This window comes from Amblyraja radiata, chromosome 5 (assembly GCF_010909765.2).
Source record: "Amblyraja radiata isolate CabotCenter1 chromosome 5, sAmbRad1.1.pri, whole genome shotgun sequence".
NCBI lineage: Eukaryota > Metazoa > Chordata > Chondrichthyes > Rajiformes > Rajidae > Amblyraja > Amblyraja radiata.
This window is the reverse complement of record NC_045960.1, coordinates 92,733,726-92,753,143: the sequence shown is the minus strand read 5'-3', so window position 1 is coordinate 92,753,143 and position 19,418 is coordinate 92,733,726. Positions and strand designations below refer to the sequence as shown.

The 19,418-nt window shown below is 41.3% G+C and overlaps 1 protein-coding gene across 1 annotated transcript in view; it reads right to left on the bottom strand.

The window, feature by feature from the left end:
- lyst (lysosomal trafficking regulator) overlaps positions 1-19,418 on the bottom strand; it is a 212,164-nt gene that overhangs the window by 53,686 nt on the left and 139,060 nt on the right. Inside the window, exons 25-27 of the mRNA XM_033021759.1 lie at positions 11,441-11,610; positions 10,272-10,502; positions 2,637-2,803 (exon numbers count right to left, since the gene is read on the bottom strand). Of these exons, the coding sequence (XP_032877650.1) occupies positions 2,637-2,803; positions 10,272-10,502; positions 11,441-11,610 (568 nt within the window). The remainder of the gene's footprint in view (positions 1-2,636; positions 2,804-10,271; positions 10,503-11,440; positions 11,611-19,418) is intronic.

Genomic DNA, 19,418 nt, shown 5'->3' with positions numbered 1-19,418 from the left:
CTTTACCGTGTACATTTAGAAACAAAGAGGAATAGAGGAGCTTGAATTGTACAGACACACATCCCTGAAAGTAGCAGGACAATGAACACTTGAAGTGTTGTAACCCACCAGGCTAGAGAGCAAGAACTAGATTTTTGTTTTGGTTAATGTGTATTAGGGCCAAATGACCCATTCTCTGCCATCCCATAAAATTCTTTGATTTTATAATCAGCCATGATCTAACTGCACGATGAATGGCTTAATTGACTAAATGGTTTCCTCCAGTTCCTACATTTCCAGAAACCCAGCATCTCTCCCCTATGTTTGTTTTATGCACCTGGCTGTGGTAAAGGAGAAAAAGGGGGTTGGGGTGAAGAGGTATTGTCAAAGTTAATTTCCAGAATTTTATCTATAATGCTGTTGATTAGAAAATTCTGAATTCAGTCTCCATGTGCTTGTGCCCAAATATTTAAACCCATCTGTTATGACTTCCCAAAGTCAATGGCACTTCTTTTGCACACACCAGCAGTGACAGTATAAACTCCACTCTTAGTGTAGGTTCCTGATGCATAAGACTAATTATTTGATGTAGTTATCGCAGGAGAAACACATGCTTCCCTTAGGAATCATTCTGGTTGTGGAAAAAATATATATTTTTCCGAATTCTTCACACTTGGTTAACGTGTCTGGGTTGCTATATGAAACGTTGCTGCGACTGCCAGATTTCCAGCAGGAATCCAGATCTTAGTTTGAGACTTTACTATCTTACAGGCACTTTTTTAAAGCTAGTGCACTGTAACATAATGTTTACATTTTAAAGCACTCCCTTTTCCCAACAGCAGATTCATGGACATGGTCTTTCATTGATCCACAATGGTGCTGTTAGGTTTAAAGAGCTGTTCAGCAAAATGAAAGTGAAGAGATGGATCATTTAAAGTGCTGCACTCCACATGGCTATAGACAGACATCTGAGCATTAGAGAAAGTTTGGCGTTTTTTGGTCTGCAAGAACAAAATGAGCCAAAAGGCCACAGCTGTGTTAATAAATTTCAATGATTCTACGACAGATTCCTGAAGTGCTGAAAGTACAGCATCTATGGCTCAAAATTATGGCACCATATTCCTATTTCCAGTGCGAGTAAAATATTCCACAACAGGTAGGAATCCAGGAATGTTATTTATTGGACTTTCAGGAGGTATTCAGAGGTCCAAAAATGAGCACATGTGGAATTTGAAATAAAACACTGACACAGACAGGGAAATTGACAAGCAAAAGAAAATAAGCAAAATAAATATGTACTCTAACTGTAAGGATGTAGAAAGGTGACCCAGGACTTCAACTTTTACAATATTTACACTTGACCTAGACAAAGAAATGGAGAACTGAACATTCATGTTCAAAGTCAGGTAATACATTAAAATACTGAACTTTAAATGCCAGAAGAAAATTAAGGAGGAATAATTATAGATTGTCTGCTGCCCTTTTCCTGCTTTTATATTCTTAAATATAAGAAGATGCCTTAGGGATACTGACAGCTTAGAATACAAAGATTAAACATCAATACCTTAACAAAATATCTCAACTATTTGTTAATACATCCTTCATACTATCTTTTACCTACAAAATCTAAGCTTGATTTAGTTCTGGTTGAGTATTAGATCATAGTATTAACAAAGTTAAATGAAGGAAAAAATTACAATATTTTCATTTAAATGATTTGATTTGTAATAATTCAAAACTAACGAGAAATGAGCTTAGACAAAAGGCTGGAGTAACTCAGCGGGTCAGGCAGCATCTCTGGAGAGAATGGATAGGTGACGGTTCGAGTTGGGACAGTTTCTTCAGACTTTTCAGATGAAATGCTGCCTGACCCGCTGAGTTACTCCAGCATTTTATGTCTATCTTTGAGGTAAACCAGCATCTGCAGATCCTTTTTATTACATTATTATAGAAATGAGCTTTCTAGCTACCACTCCTGCAAGTTTCTTATAGAAACTTACAAAATTCTTAAGGGGTTGGACAGGCTAGATGCAGGAAGATTGTTCCCGATGTTGTGGAAGTCCAGAACAAGGGGTCACAGTTTAAGGATAAGGGTAAAATCTTTTAGGACCGAGATGAGAAAAACATTTTTCACACAGAGAGTGGTGAATCTCTGGAATTCTCTGCCACAGAAGGTAGTTGAGACCAGTTCATTGGCTATATTTAAGAGGGAGTTAGATGTGGCCCTTGTGGCTAAAGGTATCAGGGGGTATGGAGAGAAGGTAGGTACAGGATACTGAGTTGGATGATCAGCCATGATCATATTGAATGGCGGTGCAGGCTCAAAGGGCCGAATGGCCTTCTCCTGCACCTATTTTCTATGTTTCTATGCTGATCCTTCACGTTGCTTCAACAACATTCCTAATTTCCTAGTTTGCAGCAATTCCTAAAATTATCAAACGTGAATTGGTTACAATAATCCTCTACTGTCCCTTTTTAAAAATTGTTCAAGGTCTAATTTTAATTGAATAAACAGGTAGCTGGTTTGAATGGTGATCATTTGCGAAGAAAATGACAAACAGATTAAAATAACATTAATGTTTAAATTATTTGGTATTATTAATGATTAACTTTTACCCTATGAAACACTGTAATCAGTTTGAAAAATTTAAGGCGACCTTTAGTTTTCGTGTCCTTGCTGTTCTCCAGGTATCCAAGTAGTGATATTAAATCCTCTATTATGCGAAAATATGGTAAACCAGACGAGCTACAGGAATGGATGGTAATTGCGACCAGCAGCTGCTGTATATCACACAACAGCAATCTGTACTCACTCAATGGAATGCTATAATAAAACAAAATCATTGAATTTAGCAAAACAATGCAATGCTAATGCAGGACTATTGCATACGATGCCATTCTATAAATATAAAACCAAAAAACAACCTCTATTAAAGACTTTTAAAGATGGCTGAGAAACAAGTGGGGCTGTTTAAGCCAGGAAATTACTGAGAAATAGGGTCAAACTACAAGAATAACTTGTTTATATATTAAAGTAAAAAAATATTCCAGAACAAATCATTGAGAAAAAATAGACAATGTCATTTGCATCACTCTTTAAGGATACCCAAAGCAAACAGCTATTTATGGATAGGGATGGAGTGAATCGGATTGCCTATTTGGATTGGAGAATCACAGTAAGAAGCTAAGATGAATTTTGCATTCAAAATCTCTGGCAAATGCTTCAATTTGGTCTCTACCATTATGGAGGATGGAATGTCCTCCGGTCCGATTTTTTTCAAGAACATAAGTAGCACATTTGGCCCCTTGTGCCTGCTCAGTGACTGAACAACATTGTGGTCAATGCTTTATCTCAGCAGCACTTTCCTGCACTTGCCCCATTTCCATTGATTTCCTCAATACTTAAGGATTTTTGTTCTGAATAAACTCAGCAACTGAGCTTTCACAACCTCTTGAGCAGAGAACTGCAAGGATTCACCACCCTCTGGGTGAAGATAATTCCTCTAGTTTGTGTCCTAAATGACCAACCCTTTGTTGTGAAACAATGGCCTATGATTCCTGTCACCCCAACCAAGAGAATCATCCCCATGGCTACACTGTTGAACCCACAAGAATAATATGCCAAGTCAACTGATTACAGAATGCGGCATGATTGTCGATGCTCGTGTCTAACATCACACACGCTTTCATAACAAGCCGCTACCTTAACTAAACAAGTTAAGTTTAACAAGTTAAACAAGTTTTCAAGTACATTGAAAAATATATTGATTTAATATTTTCTACTTTCCCTCACATAAATTCGATCAGCATAAACTTTATTCTATGTGGCAGCTGGCCACATATTCCCCTCTCCTGCAAGCTTTTCTAAAGGATTACTTCCTTCATGACTCCCTGGCCTGCTCTTCCCTTCCCATGTCCCACACCTCATCTTATGACACTCATGACATCCCACGCAACTCCACGAGATGCAACACCTCTTTCATTACGAAAGTCACTCGACGTACTTTGGCTTTTGCACTATCACGGACTGGTTTACTTAGTGTAGTGGCCATTTGGCTTGTTTTGTGGGTCATTAATTATGGCATGTGTCTTTAAATTTTAGACTGCCCGTTGTATTGTGGGTGGGATTTATGACGTATTTTTGGCCGTGTTTCCAGCTACGTTTCTTGCGCAGAAGCTTAGTGTTTAGTTTAGTTTGGAACCAGCATGGAGAAGGTTTACCCTTTGACCATGCGAAGTGTAACGGAGGCACGAGGAGTTTTCTAATGTTTAAAGCAATAAGCTGGAGTTCGATGAAGATTACAGTAACGAGTCGGAAGAAGTTTGGATGTACCTTATTGTTTTCATCAACAATAAAGAATTTATTCATCAAAAGACTGCGTTTTGAAGACTTATCTATGAAGAAGCTCTGAAGGTCTCTGACGGTGAGCTCGCATGCGTAAAAAGACATTCCCCTTAACCATGCAGTCCATTTAGCGGCTAGAGGGAGTAATCTCTTGTACGATATAAAAATCTGCCGCTACATTTAGAATAACTGATATATATGTGTCTAATGCGCATTTAAAGCTGCAGTAAGAAAGAACATCATTGTTCGAACTGATATCTGCTGCATATGACAAATAGACAATTTTGAACTCTTCCATTCCCAACTTTCGGGGATGGAAGATGGCTCTCCAGTTGGGGCAATGATTCAGTTGTACTTCATCCAATCTGGTGTCCTGCATTCTCCACATTTGAAAAACCAAACACAGATTCTACAGAACATGCATTCAATCACAGAGTTGCCTGCTGCTTTAATTCTCCATCCTACTCCCACTCTCTGCCCGTGAACTCCTTGTTGTTATCAGGCAACTTAATCATTCTATCACAACTAGAGAGCAGACTTGAACTACTGTCTACCTCATTGGTGACCCTCGGACTATCATTGATTGAACTTTACTGGCTTTACCTTGCACTAAACGTTATTCCCCATCATCTATCTATACACTGCATATAGCTCGATTGTAATCATGTATTATCATTCCGTTGACTGGTTAGCACACAACAAAAGCTTCTCTCTGTACTTCGATACACGTGACAATAAACTAACCTAAACTAAACTAAAACTTCATAGTTCCAACAAGATCCAAATCAAGTTTCAGGAAAAACACCTAATTTTCCATCTGGTCCTGCAACCTTCAGGACTCTATTGAGAATGATCCAACTTTATATAATTCATTCTTTCTGTCAGTCTACATTTGAACAGGCCATTTCTGCCCGCTATAATTTTTTTCTATTTGTATTGTCTGTTTGGCAGGGCATTTACCAGTCTATTAGCAACACAAATAACCATAATCTGATTCTAACTGTTACAATAGACAATAGGTGCAGGAGTAGGCCATTCAGCCCTTCGACCCAGCACCGCCATTCAATGTGATCATGGCTGATCATCCCCAATCAGTACCCCGTTCCTGCCTTCTCCCCATATTCCCTGACTCTGCTATTTTTAAGAGCCCTATCTAGCTCTCTCTTGAAAGCATCCAGAGAACCTGCCTCCACCGCCCTCTGAGGAAGAGAATTTCACAGACTCACCACTCTCTGTGAGAAAAAGTGTTTCCTCATCTCCGTTCTAAATGGCTTACTCCTTATTCTGAAACTGTGGCCCCTGGTTCTGGACTCCCCCAACATAGGGAACATGTTTCCTGCCTCTAGCGTGTCCAAGCCCGTAACAATCTTATATGTTTCTATGAGATACCCTCTCATCCTTCTAAAAGGATTTAGAGTTACATTTACTAATTTGGTCTCAGGCTAGAGATACTCCCTTTGTGCTACTTATCCATCATCCACCTTCTCAGCTGTTGAAAACTAACTTGTTTTTCTGCCAGTTATGATGAAGAGTCTTGGACCTGAAACATTAAATGTTTCTTTTTCCACAGCTGCTGCCAGACCTGAGTGTTTCCAACATTTTATTTTCCATTTCAGATTTCCTGCATTTGAAGTAATTTGATTTCCATGTGTTATTTGGCATGACATTAATTTTGTACAAACCAATGGAAGTTGTCCACAGTGTAAATGAAGAACTTTGTCAATATACAGCAGATAGTTATTCGAGAACTAGTTCAAATTGGTTTATCCGTTGCACTGATTTTCAGAGATGGAAACAATCCCTTCGGCCCACCGAGTCCACGTCGACCATTGATCATCCATACACTAGTTCGACGTTATCCTGCTTTCCCATCCAAAACACTTGGGGGTAAAACACTTAGAGGCCAATTGACCTACAAACCTACGCGTCTTTGGTATGTGGGAGGAAACGGAAGGACTCAGAGGAAACCCACAGGGTCACAGGGAGAACACACAAACTCCGCACAGACAGCACCCATAGTGACGATTGAACCCGAGTCTCTGGCGCTGTGAGATAGCAGCTCTACTGCTGCGCCACTGTGCCACCTCTTGCATTACATGTCACAGGCCCAGTCTTGCAGACGTGTCCTCCTGGACTCAGCCAGCTCAGTCAATGTCGATGAGGCATTCCAGGTACCTGTAAATACAGACGCCTCCATAATGTTTGGGACAAAGACCAATCATTTATTGATTTGTTTCTGTACTCCACAATTTGAGATTTGTAACAGAAAAAATCTCATGTTGTTAAAGTGCACATTGTCAGATTTTATTAAAGTGTATTTTTATACATTTTGGTTTCACCAAATTTTGGTTTCATGTAGAAATTACAGCTGTGTTTATACATAGTCCCCCCATTTCAGGGCACTATAATGTTCGGGACACATGGCTTCACAGGTGTTTGTAGTTGCTCAGGTGTGTTTAAATGCCCCCTTAATGCAGGTATAAGAGAGCTCTCAGCACCTACAGTCTTTCCTCCAGTCTTTCCATCACCTTTGGAAACTTCTATTGCTGTTTATCAACATGAGGACCAAGTTGTGCCAATGCAAGTCAAATAAACCATTGTGAGACTGAGAAACAAGAATAAAACTGTTAGAGACATCAGACAAACCTTAGGCTTACCAAAATCAACTGTTTGGAACATCATTAAGAAGAAAGAGAGCACTGGTGAGCTTACTAATCGCAAAGGGACTGGCAGGCCAAGGAAGACCTCCACATCTGATGACAGAAGAATTCTTTCTATAATAAAGAAAAATCCCCAAACACCTGTACGACAGATCAGAAACACTCTTCAGATGTGGATTTGTCAATGGCCACTGTCCTCAGAAGACTTCATGAACTTCATGAACTCAGAAGACTTCAGAAGAGGCTACACTGCAAGATGCAAACCACTGGTTAGCCGCAAAAATAGGATGGCCAGGTTACAGTTTGCCAAGAAGTACTTAAAAGAGCAAACACAGTTTGGTGGGTGGGGGCGCTGCGAGTCGGCTGCCCTTCGACTTTTTTGTTTTTTTTGGTGTGTCCAAATGTTTATTTTAATTTCTCTCGGTATGTCTTGTGTGGGCAGTGGTGGGGAGGGAAAAAAGGGGGGAACCGCTTTCGGTCACCTCCTCGACAGAGAGGCGACTTTTTCCATGTCACCTCCCTCGCGGCCTAACAGCTTGGATTGGAGAGGGCTTTCCTGGAGTCTTTCCCAAGAGCTTCAGCAGCGGGCGCAGCGTGGACTTTTTCCATCACGGAGCGGGTGCGAACCCTTGCCGGGGGTTGCCAGAAAGGAGTGTTCTGATCGCTGGCCTGGTGACTTTGATATCATGGGGCTGTGGTCTGCGGAGCTTCTAGCCACAGTCATGGCGTGGACTTACCATCCGGAGACTGGGATCCCTTGCCGGGGATCGCTGGAGAAGAGCTCCGACCGCCGGCCTGCGGCCTATAACATCCTGAAGCCGCAGTTTCTGGGAAGAAAGTGCCGATTCGGGCACTCCAAGCAGCGGAGTGTGTTCAACCGTCCCGACGTTGGAGTTTGGATCATCCCGACGAGAGGGCCTGTACATCGGGCTGTCCTTAGCGGCGACTGCGGAGGGTTCATGGCCCCGACCACGGTGAACAAGGGAGGAGGACTGGCTGAACTTTGCTGCCTTCCACCACAGTGAGGAATGCTGTGGTGGATGTTTGCGTTAAATCTTATTGTGTATTGTGTGTTCTTTTTAAGTGTATCGCTGCTGGCAAATTCATTTCACTGCACCTTCGGGTGCATGTGACAAATAAAATTGACTTTGATTTTGGAAAAGGGTCTTGTGGACAGATGATACGAAGATTAACTTATATCAGAGTGATGGCAAGAGCAAAGTATGAAGGAGAGAAGGAACTGCCCAAAGTGTAACACCTCATCTGTGACACACGGTGGTGAGGGTGCTATGGCCTGGGCATGTGTGGCTGCTGGAGGTACTGGCTCACTTATCTTCATTGATGATACAATTGCTGATGGTAGAAGCATAATGAATTCTGAAGTATATAGACACATCCTAGCTACTCAAGTTCAAACAAATGCCACAAAACTAATTGGCCAGCAGTTCATTCTACAGCGACAATGATCCCAAACATACTGCTAAACCAACAAAGGAGTTTTTCAAAGCTAAAAAATGGTAAATTCTTGAGTGGCCAAGTCAATCACCCGATCTGAACCCAATTGAGCATGCCTTTTATATGCTGAAGAGAAAACTGAAGGGTACTAGCCCCAAAACAAGCATAAGCTAAAGATGGCTGCAATACAGGCCTGGCAGAGCATCACCAGAGAAGACACCCAGCAACTGGTGATGTCCATGAATCGCAGACTTCAAGCAGTCATTGCATGCAAAGGATATGCAACAAAATACTAAACATGACTACTTTCATTTACATGGCATTGCTGTGCCCCAAACATTATGGTGGCCTGAAATGGGGGGACTATGTATAAACACTGCTGTAATTTCTACATGGTGCAACCAAAATATATAAAAATGGCCTTTATTAAAATCTGCCAATGTGCACTGTAACTATGTGATTTTTTTCTATTACAAATCTAAAATTTTGAAGTACAAAGGCAAATAAATAAATTATGGGTCTTTGTTCCAAACATTATGGAGGGCACTGTACTTGTTAGTATTTAAGTATTCCATATTTGTTTTTATTGGTCTTAGTGTTTCTTCCAAGTAACATTCAACATAGAGTAGAAATGATTCATCAGCTTAGGCAGGGTTCTCGATTGTGAGTAGTCACGGCTTTGCTTAATTTAATGTTTGATATTACCTAGTCTGTGGCTGCAATACTGAGCAATCCCAGGCAACTCCTTTCCAATTCTCAACCACTGCACTGCCACTTCTGCCAGGTCAGTTCCTGTTATTGAGTCAGAACACAGATGGGGCTTTTGGAGATGTATATTTGAGATGTTGTTTGAAAGGCCCAATACAGATTATTCAAGATGGTGATAAGCTGTGAGACAGACCTTCCAATTAAGACGCACCACAATTTTTATGGAAAACATTGCAGGGACATACCCAAATCCTGCCAATGGTTCAATGTCTGCTCTGAATAGAATAGAATACGTTTATTGTCATTGCACAACAACTGTACAACGAAATTTCATTGCATCTCCTTCGATGTGTACATACAAGACACAGGAGAAAAGATTTAAAAAGAACAAAACACAACAGCCATTGACTCACATATACACAAGATCAGTAAAAAAAAAAAAAATTAGTATTAAAAATATTTTAAAAGAATATTGCGCATTATCATGCACCCCAAATTATATTGTGCTTCCCCCAGTGTTCTTTGTTAGAGTTAAGTTCTTTTATCGCACATGGGTAGAAACTTTTTTTTTTTTTTTTTCCCGTTGTAATTTTAAAGTATCTGAGAGCTATGCTAGACAGTTTCAGAATTTTGCACTAAAGAGTTAATACAAACACTGGGGTGAGAAAAATTGGCAGTTTCTCTTCCCTTAAGAACAGATGGTGAACCAGATCGCAACTATCAGTGGTTTCATGGTTATCGTTACTGGTTTTAGCTTTCTACTCAAGATTTTGTAATTAACTGAAGTTCTCCAGTTGCCATGATGAGATTTAAAATTACTCTTGTAATTTAGGAAATGCAGTTATGCCTTTCCACACAGCAAGGACCTTAGAAGTTGTAATGAGATAATGCCCAAATAATCTGTTTTAGCCACATTACGTAAGAGCAAATATTGGGCAGGAAACCTGTTAGTTTAACACCTGTATCTGTCGTAGGGGAATTTAAGAACTTAATTCACACTTCAAATAGAACATAACATTTGTTTCAAAATTAACAATGAAAATTGAGCTACGGCATTTGCAAAGGTTACAAGATAATTATAGAAATGTACTGTTTATTAAAACTAACCATAATAACTTCCTTACCCATTCTCTAGTCCATTAAGTGCTGCCAAGGTGTTGAATAAGACATACAGCAGGCCATTGTCGAGAAGTATATCAGCTAACTTGGGGCAGGCATTCAGAAACTGGAGTAAAACATACAATATATGGTGCACCAATGTATTTTCATATAGAGAGTTTTCAATAAGGCCCAACACAGGAATAATGCACCTTTTATGGAATGGGTCAATGTGGGCCATTGCCTCTGGATCCAACCTGTTCACATTCAGAAACAAAAGACATCATCAGAGGAACAGTAAGATAAAACCAGCCAAATATGTATATTTATAACCCACAGATCTTCCAACAATGCACGTTATTATCAATTGAAGTACAAGACATTAGAATACTCCCAGGCTTTAATGCTCCTTAAGTAATCCAAACATAGATTCTGAAGAGATGGCAAATACAATCGCCAGCTTCTTCTAAATATAAAAAAAATATTTTTTGGAAAAGCATGAACTATCCCATCCTTGCAGTTTCAACATGTTAATGCATCTATTTTCTTAGCAGATCTGCAAATTGTTACACTTGAGAAAAGATCCAATTGCACCTCTGCATTCAGCTGCAATGTGGTGATTCTGATATTTAATTTGCTTAAAGTCATCATACAGCGGCTTAAATTATTGAGACTTTCAAAAGTACCAACCGTTAAAAAGCCAAAAACATGACATTAACAACAATGAGACGAAGAGATCAAGAATAAGCAGTCATATGTCAGGACAACAACCTAGCCCATAACATCAGCCAGACAAAATAATTGTTTTTGTCATAAGAAATGATGTGAATGCAATCCTATCCTCATCATCTTTGTTACTTCCTTCCATCCAATCCATCTTCACAGTCCGTTGCATCAGGAAGGCTGGAAGCATCGTCAAGGATGTCCACCACCAAGGCCATTCCCATGTCTCTCTTCGACCTTCTGGGATACAATAAAGGAGCCTGAAAGCCCAGACGTCCACATTGAATAACCAGCTTCTTTCCCACTGCCATCAGACTCCTGAACCCCTATCACTCCCCCTTTCTAGGAGGTGCTGCCACACACTCTTAGCAGTACCTTAATCAGTTATTCCAATATTTTACTTTAATATATTTTTTTGCATTACTCCAGATTGCACTACAATTTTGCACTATTCTCAAAAAAATGAACATACTCTTCATCCAGATCGACTCCTCGACCCAACAGCATTTCAAGAAAACACTCCATCAATCCTTGTGTCCCTTGGTGAAGATAAAGCTGATTGGCCAACAACGAAAATCCATGGTTTTTCAGGAATTTTTCCTTTTGTTCCTTTGATGCACGTGTGAAATATGCATCCAGCAACTATTAACAAAACATGTTAAAACTGAATTAGGAAAATTACACCCGAGGAGTGTTGAAATAAAAATCTCAGTTATAAAATAATACAAATGGAATCAGACTCATTCAGAAAGGAATTTCTTCAGCCACTTTCCTGTGCCAGCTTTTGAAAGAACTGCAATTTAATCTCATCCTTCTGCTCTTTTTTCCTAGTACTGCAATTTTTTCCATTTTACTGAGAGATATTCTTTTGAAAGTTACTGCATATGCTTCTACCAGTCAAATGACTAAATTCAGCAAGAGTGCGAGAAAGCAAGAGTGCAGAAGAGAGATTGATCTTGTGTGTTGTCTGACTTTATGCCTGTAATGCTGCTGCAAGCAAGATTTTCATTGTACCACTAGCTCGCTGTACTTGCAAACACGACTCAAATTAGAGCATTTCTAGAGCACAGAAATGCATGACATTGCTGTTGTTTCATCTTATTCTTAACCAGCAGCAAAATGATGTAACAGATAATGGCAATGCTATCAAAATGGCGTTACCATAATGAGAAATACTTCAGCTTGGTTCTTAAATGACTTAAAATTCATTACTCCCTTAATGTAAACATGAATAGATGAGGTGGACTGCAGTAGTTTGGTAAAACCAAGAAGCTCCAGAAAAATTGACGCCATTGGGAATCAGGGGTAAAACAAATCTTTGGTGGAAATCATACCCAGTATTGAGGATAGTGCTTGTGAAAGATGGAGGTCAATCACTTCTGCCTCAGGACAATGTAGATTTTTTATGTAGATGTACTAACTCCAACCATCTTCAGTGTTTCATTAAATGATTTCAGGCATAGAGATGTTCGTTAATGATTATGACATATTCTGTTCTACTTGCAGAGCTTAATTTATGGAACAGGTTCTGTATTCATTCACAACAACACAGACATGTTTCCTATTTAATTTGATAAACTTTAACATTTGTGCCACACAAGTGCCAGGCAATTACCGCATCCAACAAGAACATTGAACCACTTCACCTAGACACTCAATGCATGATTAGTCAATTATTATTCATTACCCTACCATAACACCCTGGAGGGAGTCACTGCTGATCAAATACTTAATTGTATCAGTTGACGGGGATTATTCAGGAATTGTGGAATTATTTCAAAGAAAAACCTATTCACTATTTAACTTCCACTGACACTTTGAGGCCATGAAATCAATCAGGTGTGGTATATTCTGATTCTATACCATTGTAACTGCAGTGGGAGACTATTAATGATTGGTTAATTGGCTCTCATGATGACATCATGGAAGGCAGTATGTGGCCATCTCCGATAACAACATCAATTAAGGCACATTACTGCCACATGATGTACAGTTCAGGACATGTCTGTTTTGTCACTAAACATGCTGGCTGTTGCATATCTAGGGAACCATCCCTCAAACACTTTAACAGAAGTAGCACACTTGGGTGTTTGGTGTTTTGTGCTCAGAACTCTCGGGCCAATCACCGGTAATTCAATATTTGAAGGTGTTGAGCTGTGCTTCCACTGTCAATATATAATTCTGCAAAGGTTAATTGTCTACATTCAAAATACGAGTTAAGTACATAATTAGACCCATTGAAATTAGTTTACTGTTTTGTGTTTAAAAAAAGGTCTAAAACATTTCTGTATCATAAATTGTCTGGGGAGAAGAAACAGATTCTCCAGAACATCCACTTGTGACGAGTAAAAATCTTGTACATCTACCTGCTTGTCTCCAGTGACTCAGTCAGTCACAGCAGCCACCTGCATGTCAGAGCAGGTCAGAATTCTGCTGTGAGTGATTCACCTCCCAAGTTGCCAACGTCTTTTCAACATTTATAAGGCACAAGGTCAGAAGGGTGATGCTATATTTTTATGTGCTTGTAAGCAAGCAGCTTCAACATCCAAAATCCTCAACTCCATCCATGCAAAGCAACCCCCTTGCTTCACTCCATCTCCAAGTTTAAATGTTTGCCAGTGCAACATGCCTTCAGTGCAAAGCACCTGCTGAGATAACATAAGAAACGCTGCAGCAATTTGCAGAAACATTTTTGCCAGCACGATCAAATCTATAGTATCTATCGTCAATCATCTACAAGGACACGTGCAGATGGAGAATGGAACAACAGTACCGGTAGGCATACTTCGAAGACATATGCCATCCTGGCATGGAAAAATGTATCAGTATTCCTTCATCATGGATCATCCACCCACTTCCTCCAACCCAAAGCCCTTCCCATCTGACAGCAGAGAAAGCACTTTTGCCACAGAGATTGCAGGTTTAAAGACATGACTCCATTCTAAGGAGCAATTAGGGATGGGAATAATTGTGGGCTTGCCAGAAATGCTCATTTATTTCCCCTAAACATTCTTTCCTTTGGAAATATATCTCAATTTCTCAAGTCTATTTAGATAGTTCCACAGGTCTGGGAGTGTGCCAGTAAAACTCTTGCACATACTCTCCAAGGCCACAATGTCCTTCCTAATGTATCTATCATTCCATGAGCTGACTCTGCAAGGCTGCAAATAATAAATCAGGATCAACTGCCACATTGGAATGAAGACAAATTATCCACTCCTCTTGAGCAGAACACCAAAGTGCTGGAGGAACTCAGTGGATCACGCAGCATCTGTGGAGAGAAATGGACAAGCAATGCTCATTTCCTTCCGCTGATGCTGCCTGACCGAGAGTTCCTCCAGCAATTTGGGTTTTGCTCAAGATTCCTGCATCTGTAGTTTCTTGTGTATCCATTCCTCTTGTTTTTCTTATTCTCTTCTGTAAAATAAAGCTCAGCAAATGATGTGATCTTAGATTTAAGAAGGTGACCACTAAATAAGACTTTTGAATGGTACTTTCACAAGTCAATATCGGTTCAATACTATAATTACGACCTAGTTGGGATGTTAATGCGGATTAAAGCAGGTGATAGGATAGAAAGTAAGTAAAGAGAAATAAAAATAAAAGGAAGAAAAGATAGAATAAAAATAGAAAATGCTGGAAATTCTCAGAAGGTCAGACAGCATTTGTGGAAAGAGCAACAGAGTAAGCGTTTCAGGTCATTTTTGTTTTTATTTCAGATTTCCAGCATCTGCAGTTTTTGGGTTTTCTGTCATAGGAAGGAGAGTTCCAAGTGCAGGGAAGTACAGAATAATACTATTAAGGGGAGATGACACAAATTAATGGTTACTTGAGGTCACTTCAGCAAGGTCATCCGTAAAAGCAAGAAAAGGTAGGAAGTCTACAATCCTTTGGGAGCTGGTCCCATCCTCAAATCAGCATCCAGCTTTAGAAAATGCTGAAGACGACAATACTAAGTCCCAGAACAAGGCGCAAATGACTGCAGAGGGGTAACAAAGTAGAGTAGAAATGCCAGAATCATTAGAGAATAAATAATAAGAGATAAACAGGATTTTACTTCGGAGTCACGTGAGTGACTACGTGAAGAACCCCGCCAGGACGCATGCGTGTCATATCGCTACACGCATTGCAACGAGTCACAGCAGGGGGAACGACGTTCCCCTTAGCGGCAGAATTTGAAAGCCGGGAACAGCAGGTAAGGAGACTCTGCGTTCCTTCCACTTACCTTACAGGTGGAGACATGGACCAGATCCACGAAGGCTGCGAAAAAGCTGGCGGGGGAGAACCGCGGAGTTGCGGGCAGCCGGCAGCAGCAGCCAACGGCACGCCAATCTCCCGAAATGGGAACAGCTGTGCCAGACTTCGCTCCCGCACCGGCCACGGCCGGGCGGTAGAGCGAAGCAAAAAACTAACAGAGTCGTTGACTCCGATGAGTCCGACTCTGAATAGCCGCGAGCGGCCAGTGCCCATGAGCATTGGGGCCGGTTGGAGCGGCTTCAGGAGCAGCCGCGAGCGGCCAGTGCCCGTGCGCATTGGAGCCGTTGGAGCGGCTGGGAGCGGGGAACAAGAGCAGCCGCGACGGCCAGTGCCCGTGAGCATTGGAGCCGATTGGAGCAGCTGCAGGATCAGGAACAGCCGCGAGCGGCCAGTGCCCGTGAGCATTGGGGCCGGTTGGAGCGGCTGGGGGAACAGGAGCAGCCGCGAGCGGCCAGTGCCCGTGAGCATCGGAGCCGGTTGGAGCGGCTGCTGGAGGAAATACTCCAAAGTGGCAGGCTCCAGGAGATGGAGGCTAGCCACGGTGAGCAGTTAGTAAGCCCCACAGCAGTACCTCTTGTGGGGCTGCACAGTGTTTCTCCCTCATCAGAGGGGAGCACGGAGGGTCAATTCTGGGCTGACCCTGAAGAGGGGAGTGATCAACATACCCCTAGTATGCCTGGGGTGAAAGAAAACATGTTGGATATGGTGTCCCAGTTTATCCAACCCGACCAAACTGGCCTAAACCTGGAGCCGAAAATAGCGGCAAGCATTGACTACATGTCTTTTAACCAACTACAGGGACAGGCATTATCGGACACCACAGGCACGACACTTACCACCAGGGAACTGCAAGTCGCTAAATGTTCCCAGTGTCAACCAGTGCATCTGGAAACATGTCGGGGCATCAATTAGAACCAGGGACTTAAAAATACAGAAAGTCCTAAAAGTCCTAACAGCAGGAATGTGAATGAGCAAAACATGACCCAAGACCACCAAGATGCACTGGCTTTACTCTGCAACTCACAATACGAGTTAAACAATATTAGGAAAAGTGCTATCCAACCGGCTTTAGACCCCAAATTTGCAGGCCTCTGCAAACCTTGAACCTCCAAACCATCAATACTACTATTTGGAGGGGATTTATCAAAACAAGTCAAAGAACTTGACGAAGAGGCGAAAACCCTGGGGCTCATAAAAGCAGCATCCAAAAGCTACTACGGCCAAAAACATCACCCCTACGCATCCACCAGTCGGCCAAGACAAACTGGAGAAAGCGCAAAAACCAGGAACACCCAACATCGGTCTTTTTTAGGTCATGGCCCAGACCGACCTTCCTGGAAAATGCGCAAGCCCTCAACACCAACCCAACTACAGACCCAGACAACGGCGCCTCAACGTCCACGGAGGATGCCGAAGAAGTAACACACCTACCACTGGTAACCATGGAGGTAGGTGGGTCTGGTTCCTTAAGAATTAAAGGGAGCATGGAAGTTGGTGGGAGATTACGATATTATTTGGATGCATGGAATAAGTTAACTACCGACACTTATATTCTAAGCAGTATCCAGGGTTATACCATAGAATTTATACAAAAACATAACCCTCCAGTTCAGCATGTACCGACCGAATGTTCGTGCTCACAGGCATAGAAAAATCTAAAGCACATGCTGAATTACAGCGGCTATATAAAAAAGGAGTAATTGAGAAAACCCAACACGAATCACAGGAATTCGTGTCCAACATCTTTATAAAAAACAAGAAAGATGGTGGTTGCCGCATCATCATCGATTTGACTACTTTGAATACCTTTGTACAATATATTCATTTCAAGATGGAAACCTTCGTTACTGCTAAGCAATTGATTTCCGACGGCTACTACATGGCAAGCATCGATTTAAAAGATGCTTACTATACAGTACCCACAAGAGGTGACCACAGATGTTATTTAAAATTCAACTGGATGGGTCAGCACTGGCAATACAGGGCACTACCTAATGGTCTAACATCAGCCCCCAGGCTGTTCACAAAAATTTTGAGACCAGCCCTAGCGTTACTGCGGAAACAAAAACACATGGTAATGGCATATCTAGATGACATACTTATTGTTGGCAAAACTTTGGAATTGGCTAAACAAGCGGTAACAGCCACAAAACAATTGTTTGAAAAACTGGGGTTTATCATCCATCCAGTTAAGTCTAAATTAACGTCTTCAACAAAAATGGATTATGTGGGGTTCACCATTAACTCAGTTCTCATGTCAGTGACTTTGCCGAAAGAAAAGGTTACAGCCTTAATAGAGGCTTGTAGCGAAATCATTGACATCACCAAACCATCCATTAGACTGGTAGCTAGAATAATTGGGAAGATAGTGGTTGCATTTCCAGCCACACAATTCGGACCTTTACACTATCGAAATTTACAGAGAGCAAAAATAAGAGCACTCAAAATTAATGGTGGCCATTTTGACAGACCAATGAAGCTACCAACAGAGGCCATAATGGAACTAAAATGGTGGGAACATAACATCAGGTATTGTTCCAATCCAATAATTATCAGCAACCCGTCTATGGTACTACAAACTGATGCCAGTGCACTTGGTTTGGGTGCTACCAATTCCATCTCCAGCTGTGGAGGGAGATGGAATGCACAGGAGGCATCATTATTACAAACACTGGGCATAAACTACCTGGAAATGTTAAGTGCATTCCATGGCCTTAAGTCATATTGTTCTGGGTTAAATCACCAGCATGTTAGACTACAAATTGACAACACCACCGTGGTAGCATATATCAACCATATGGGTGGAAACAAATCGACATCATGTGACAATCTGGCCAACACAATTTGGCAACGGTGTATCCAGACAGATATTTGGATATCAGCTACCTACTTACCAGGTAAACTAAATTTAGTGGCAGACACCAGGTCACGCAAATTCAATGAAAGCACTGAATGGATGTTGGATAAAAATGTATTTGCTGAAATTATAGCACGGTATGGAACACCAGATATCGATCTTTTCGCATCCAGGCTCAATCACCAGTTATCAAATTATGTTTGATGGGAACCAGACCCTGGGGCAGCGGCAACAGATGCATTTTCGCTGCATTGGGGGAAATTGTTTATTTATGCATTCCCTCCTTTCTGCCTCATCAGTCGGTTATTAAGGAAAATACAGCAAGACTCTGCGTCTGGTATTTTGATAGTACCCGATTGGCCTACTCAACCATGGTTCCCGGTGATACTAGACATGGTATTAGAACCATGCATCACCATCCATCATAGACCTAATTTACTGGTCCATCCAGTAACAAAGGAAAGATCACCCACAGATCTATGAACATCCCGTCTGTTCTGGAATTTCTGGCAAGCCTCCATTACGATGAGAGGCTCAGTCATAGTGCCATCAACTGCGCCAGAAGTGCTCTGTCAACATACCTGTGGCAAGGAACAGAGCGGCATTCTGTTGGGACACACCCTGGTAACCAAACTCATGAGGGGCATTTTTAATGTTTAATCCCCCAAGAACCAGGTACTCCCAAATATAGGATGTGAGCATTGTACTGACCATGTTAAGAAACTGGTCTCCAGCTACAGCTCTGTCCCTACAGAAACTGACTATGAAAACAGTCATGCTGATGGCCTTGGTCACGGCACATAGGGTCCAGTCACTACAGAAACTAAGGCTGGACAACATGACTATTTCATCTGGAAATTTAACTTTTCACATCAATGAATTAGTCAAACAAAACAGACAGGGGTCAGCAGGCCTAAAAACAGAATTCAGGGCCTACCCGACAGATGATCGTCTCTGTATTGTAACACACTTACTATTATATATGGAGTATACTAAGATCATCAGAGGGAAAGAATTGTCACTTTTAATCAGCTACAAACAGCCACTCAAAACAGTGACAGTCCAGACCATCTCTAGATGGCTAAAACAGGTCCTAATAAAGGCTGGAGTAGACACTAGCATTTTTAAATCTCACTCCACCAGGGCTGCCGCTACATCGGCAGCTATGAAGTTGGATGTTCCTATGGACCAGATCCTCAAGACAGCAGGATGGTCAACGGAGAAAACTTTCCAACGATTTTATAACAAACCAGTCATTGAACCTGGAACATTTGCAGAAACAATTTTAAGTTCTGTAATATAATTTACCCCATAAATAGGGGCTATAATTTGGTGT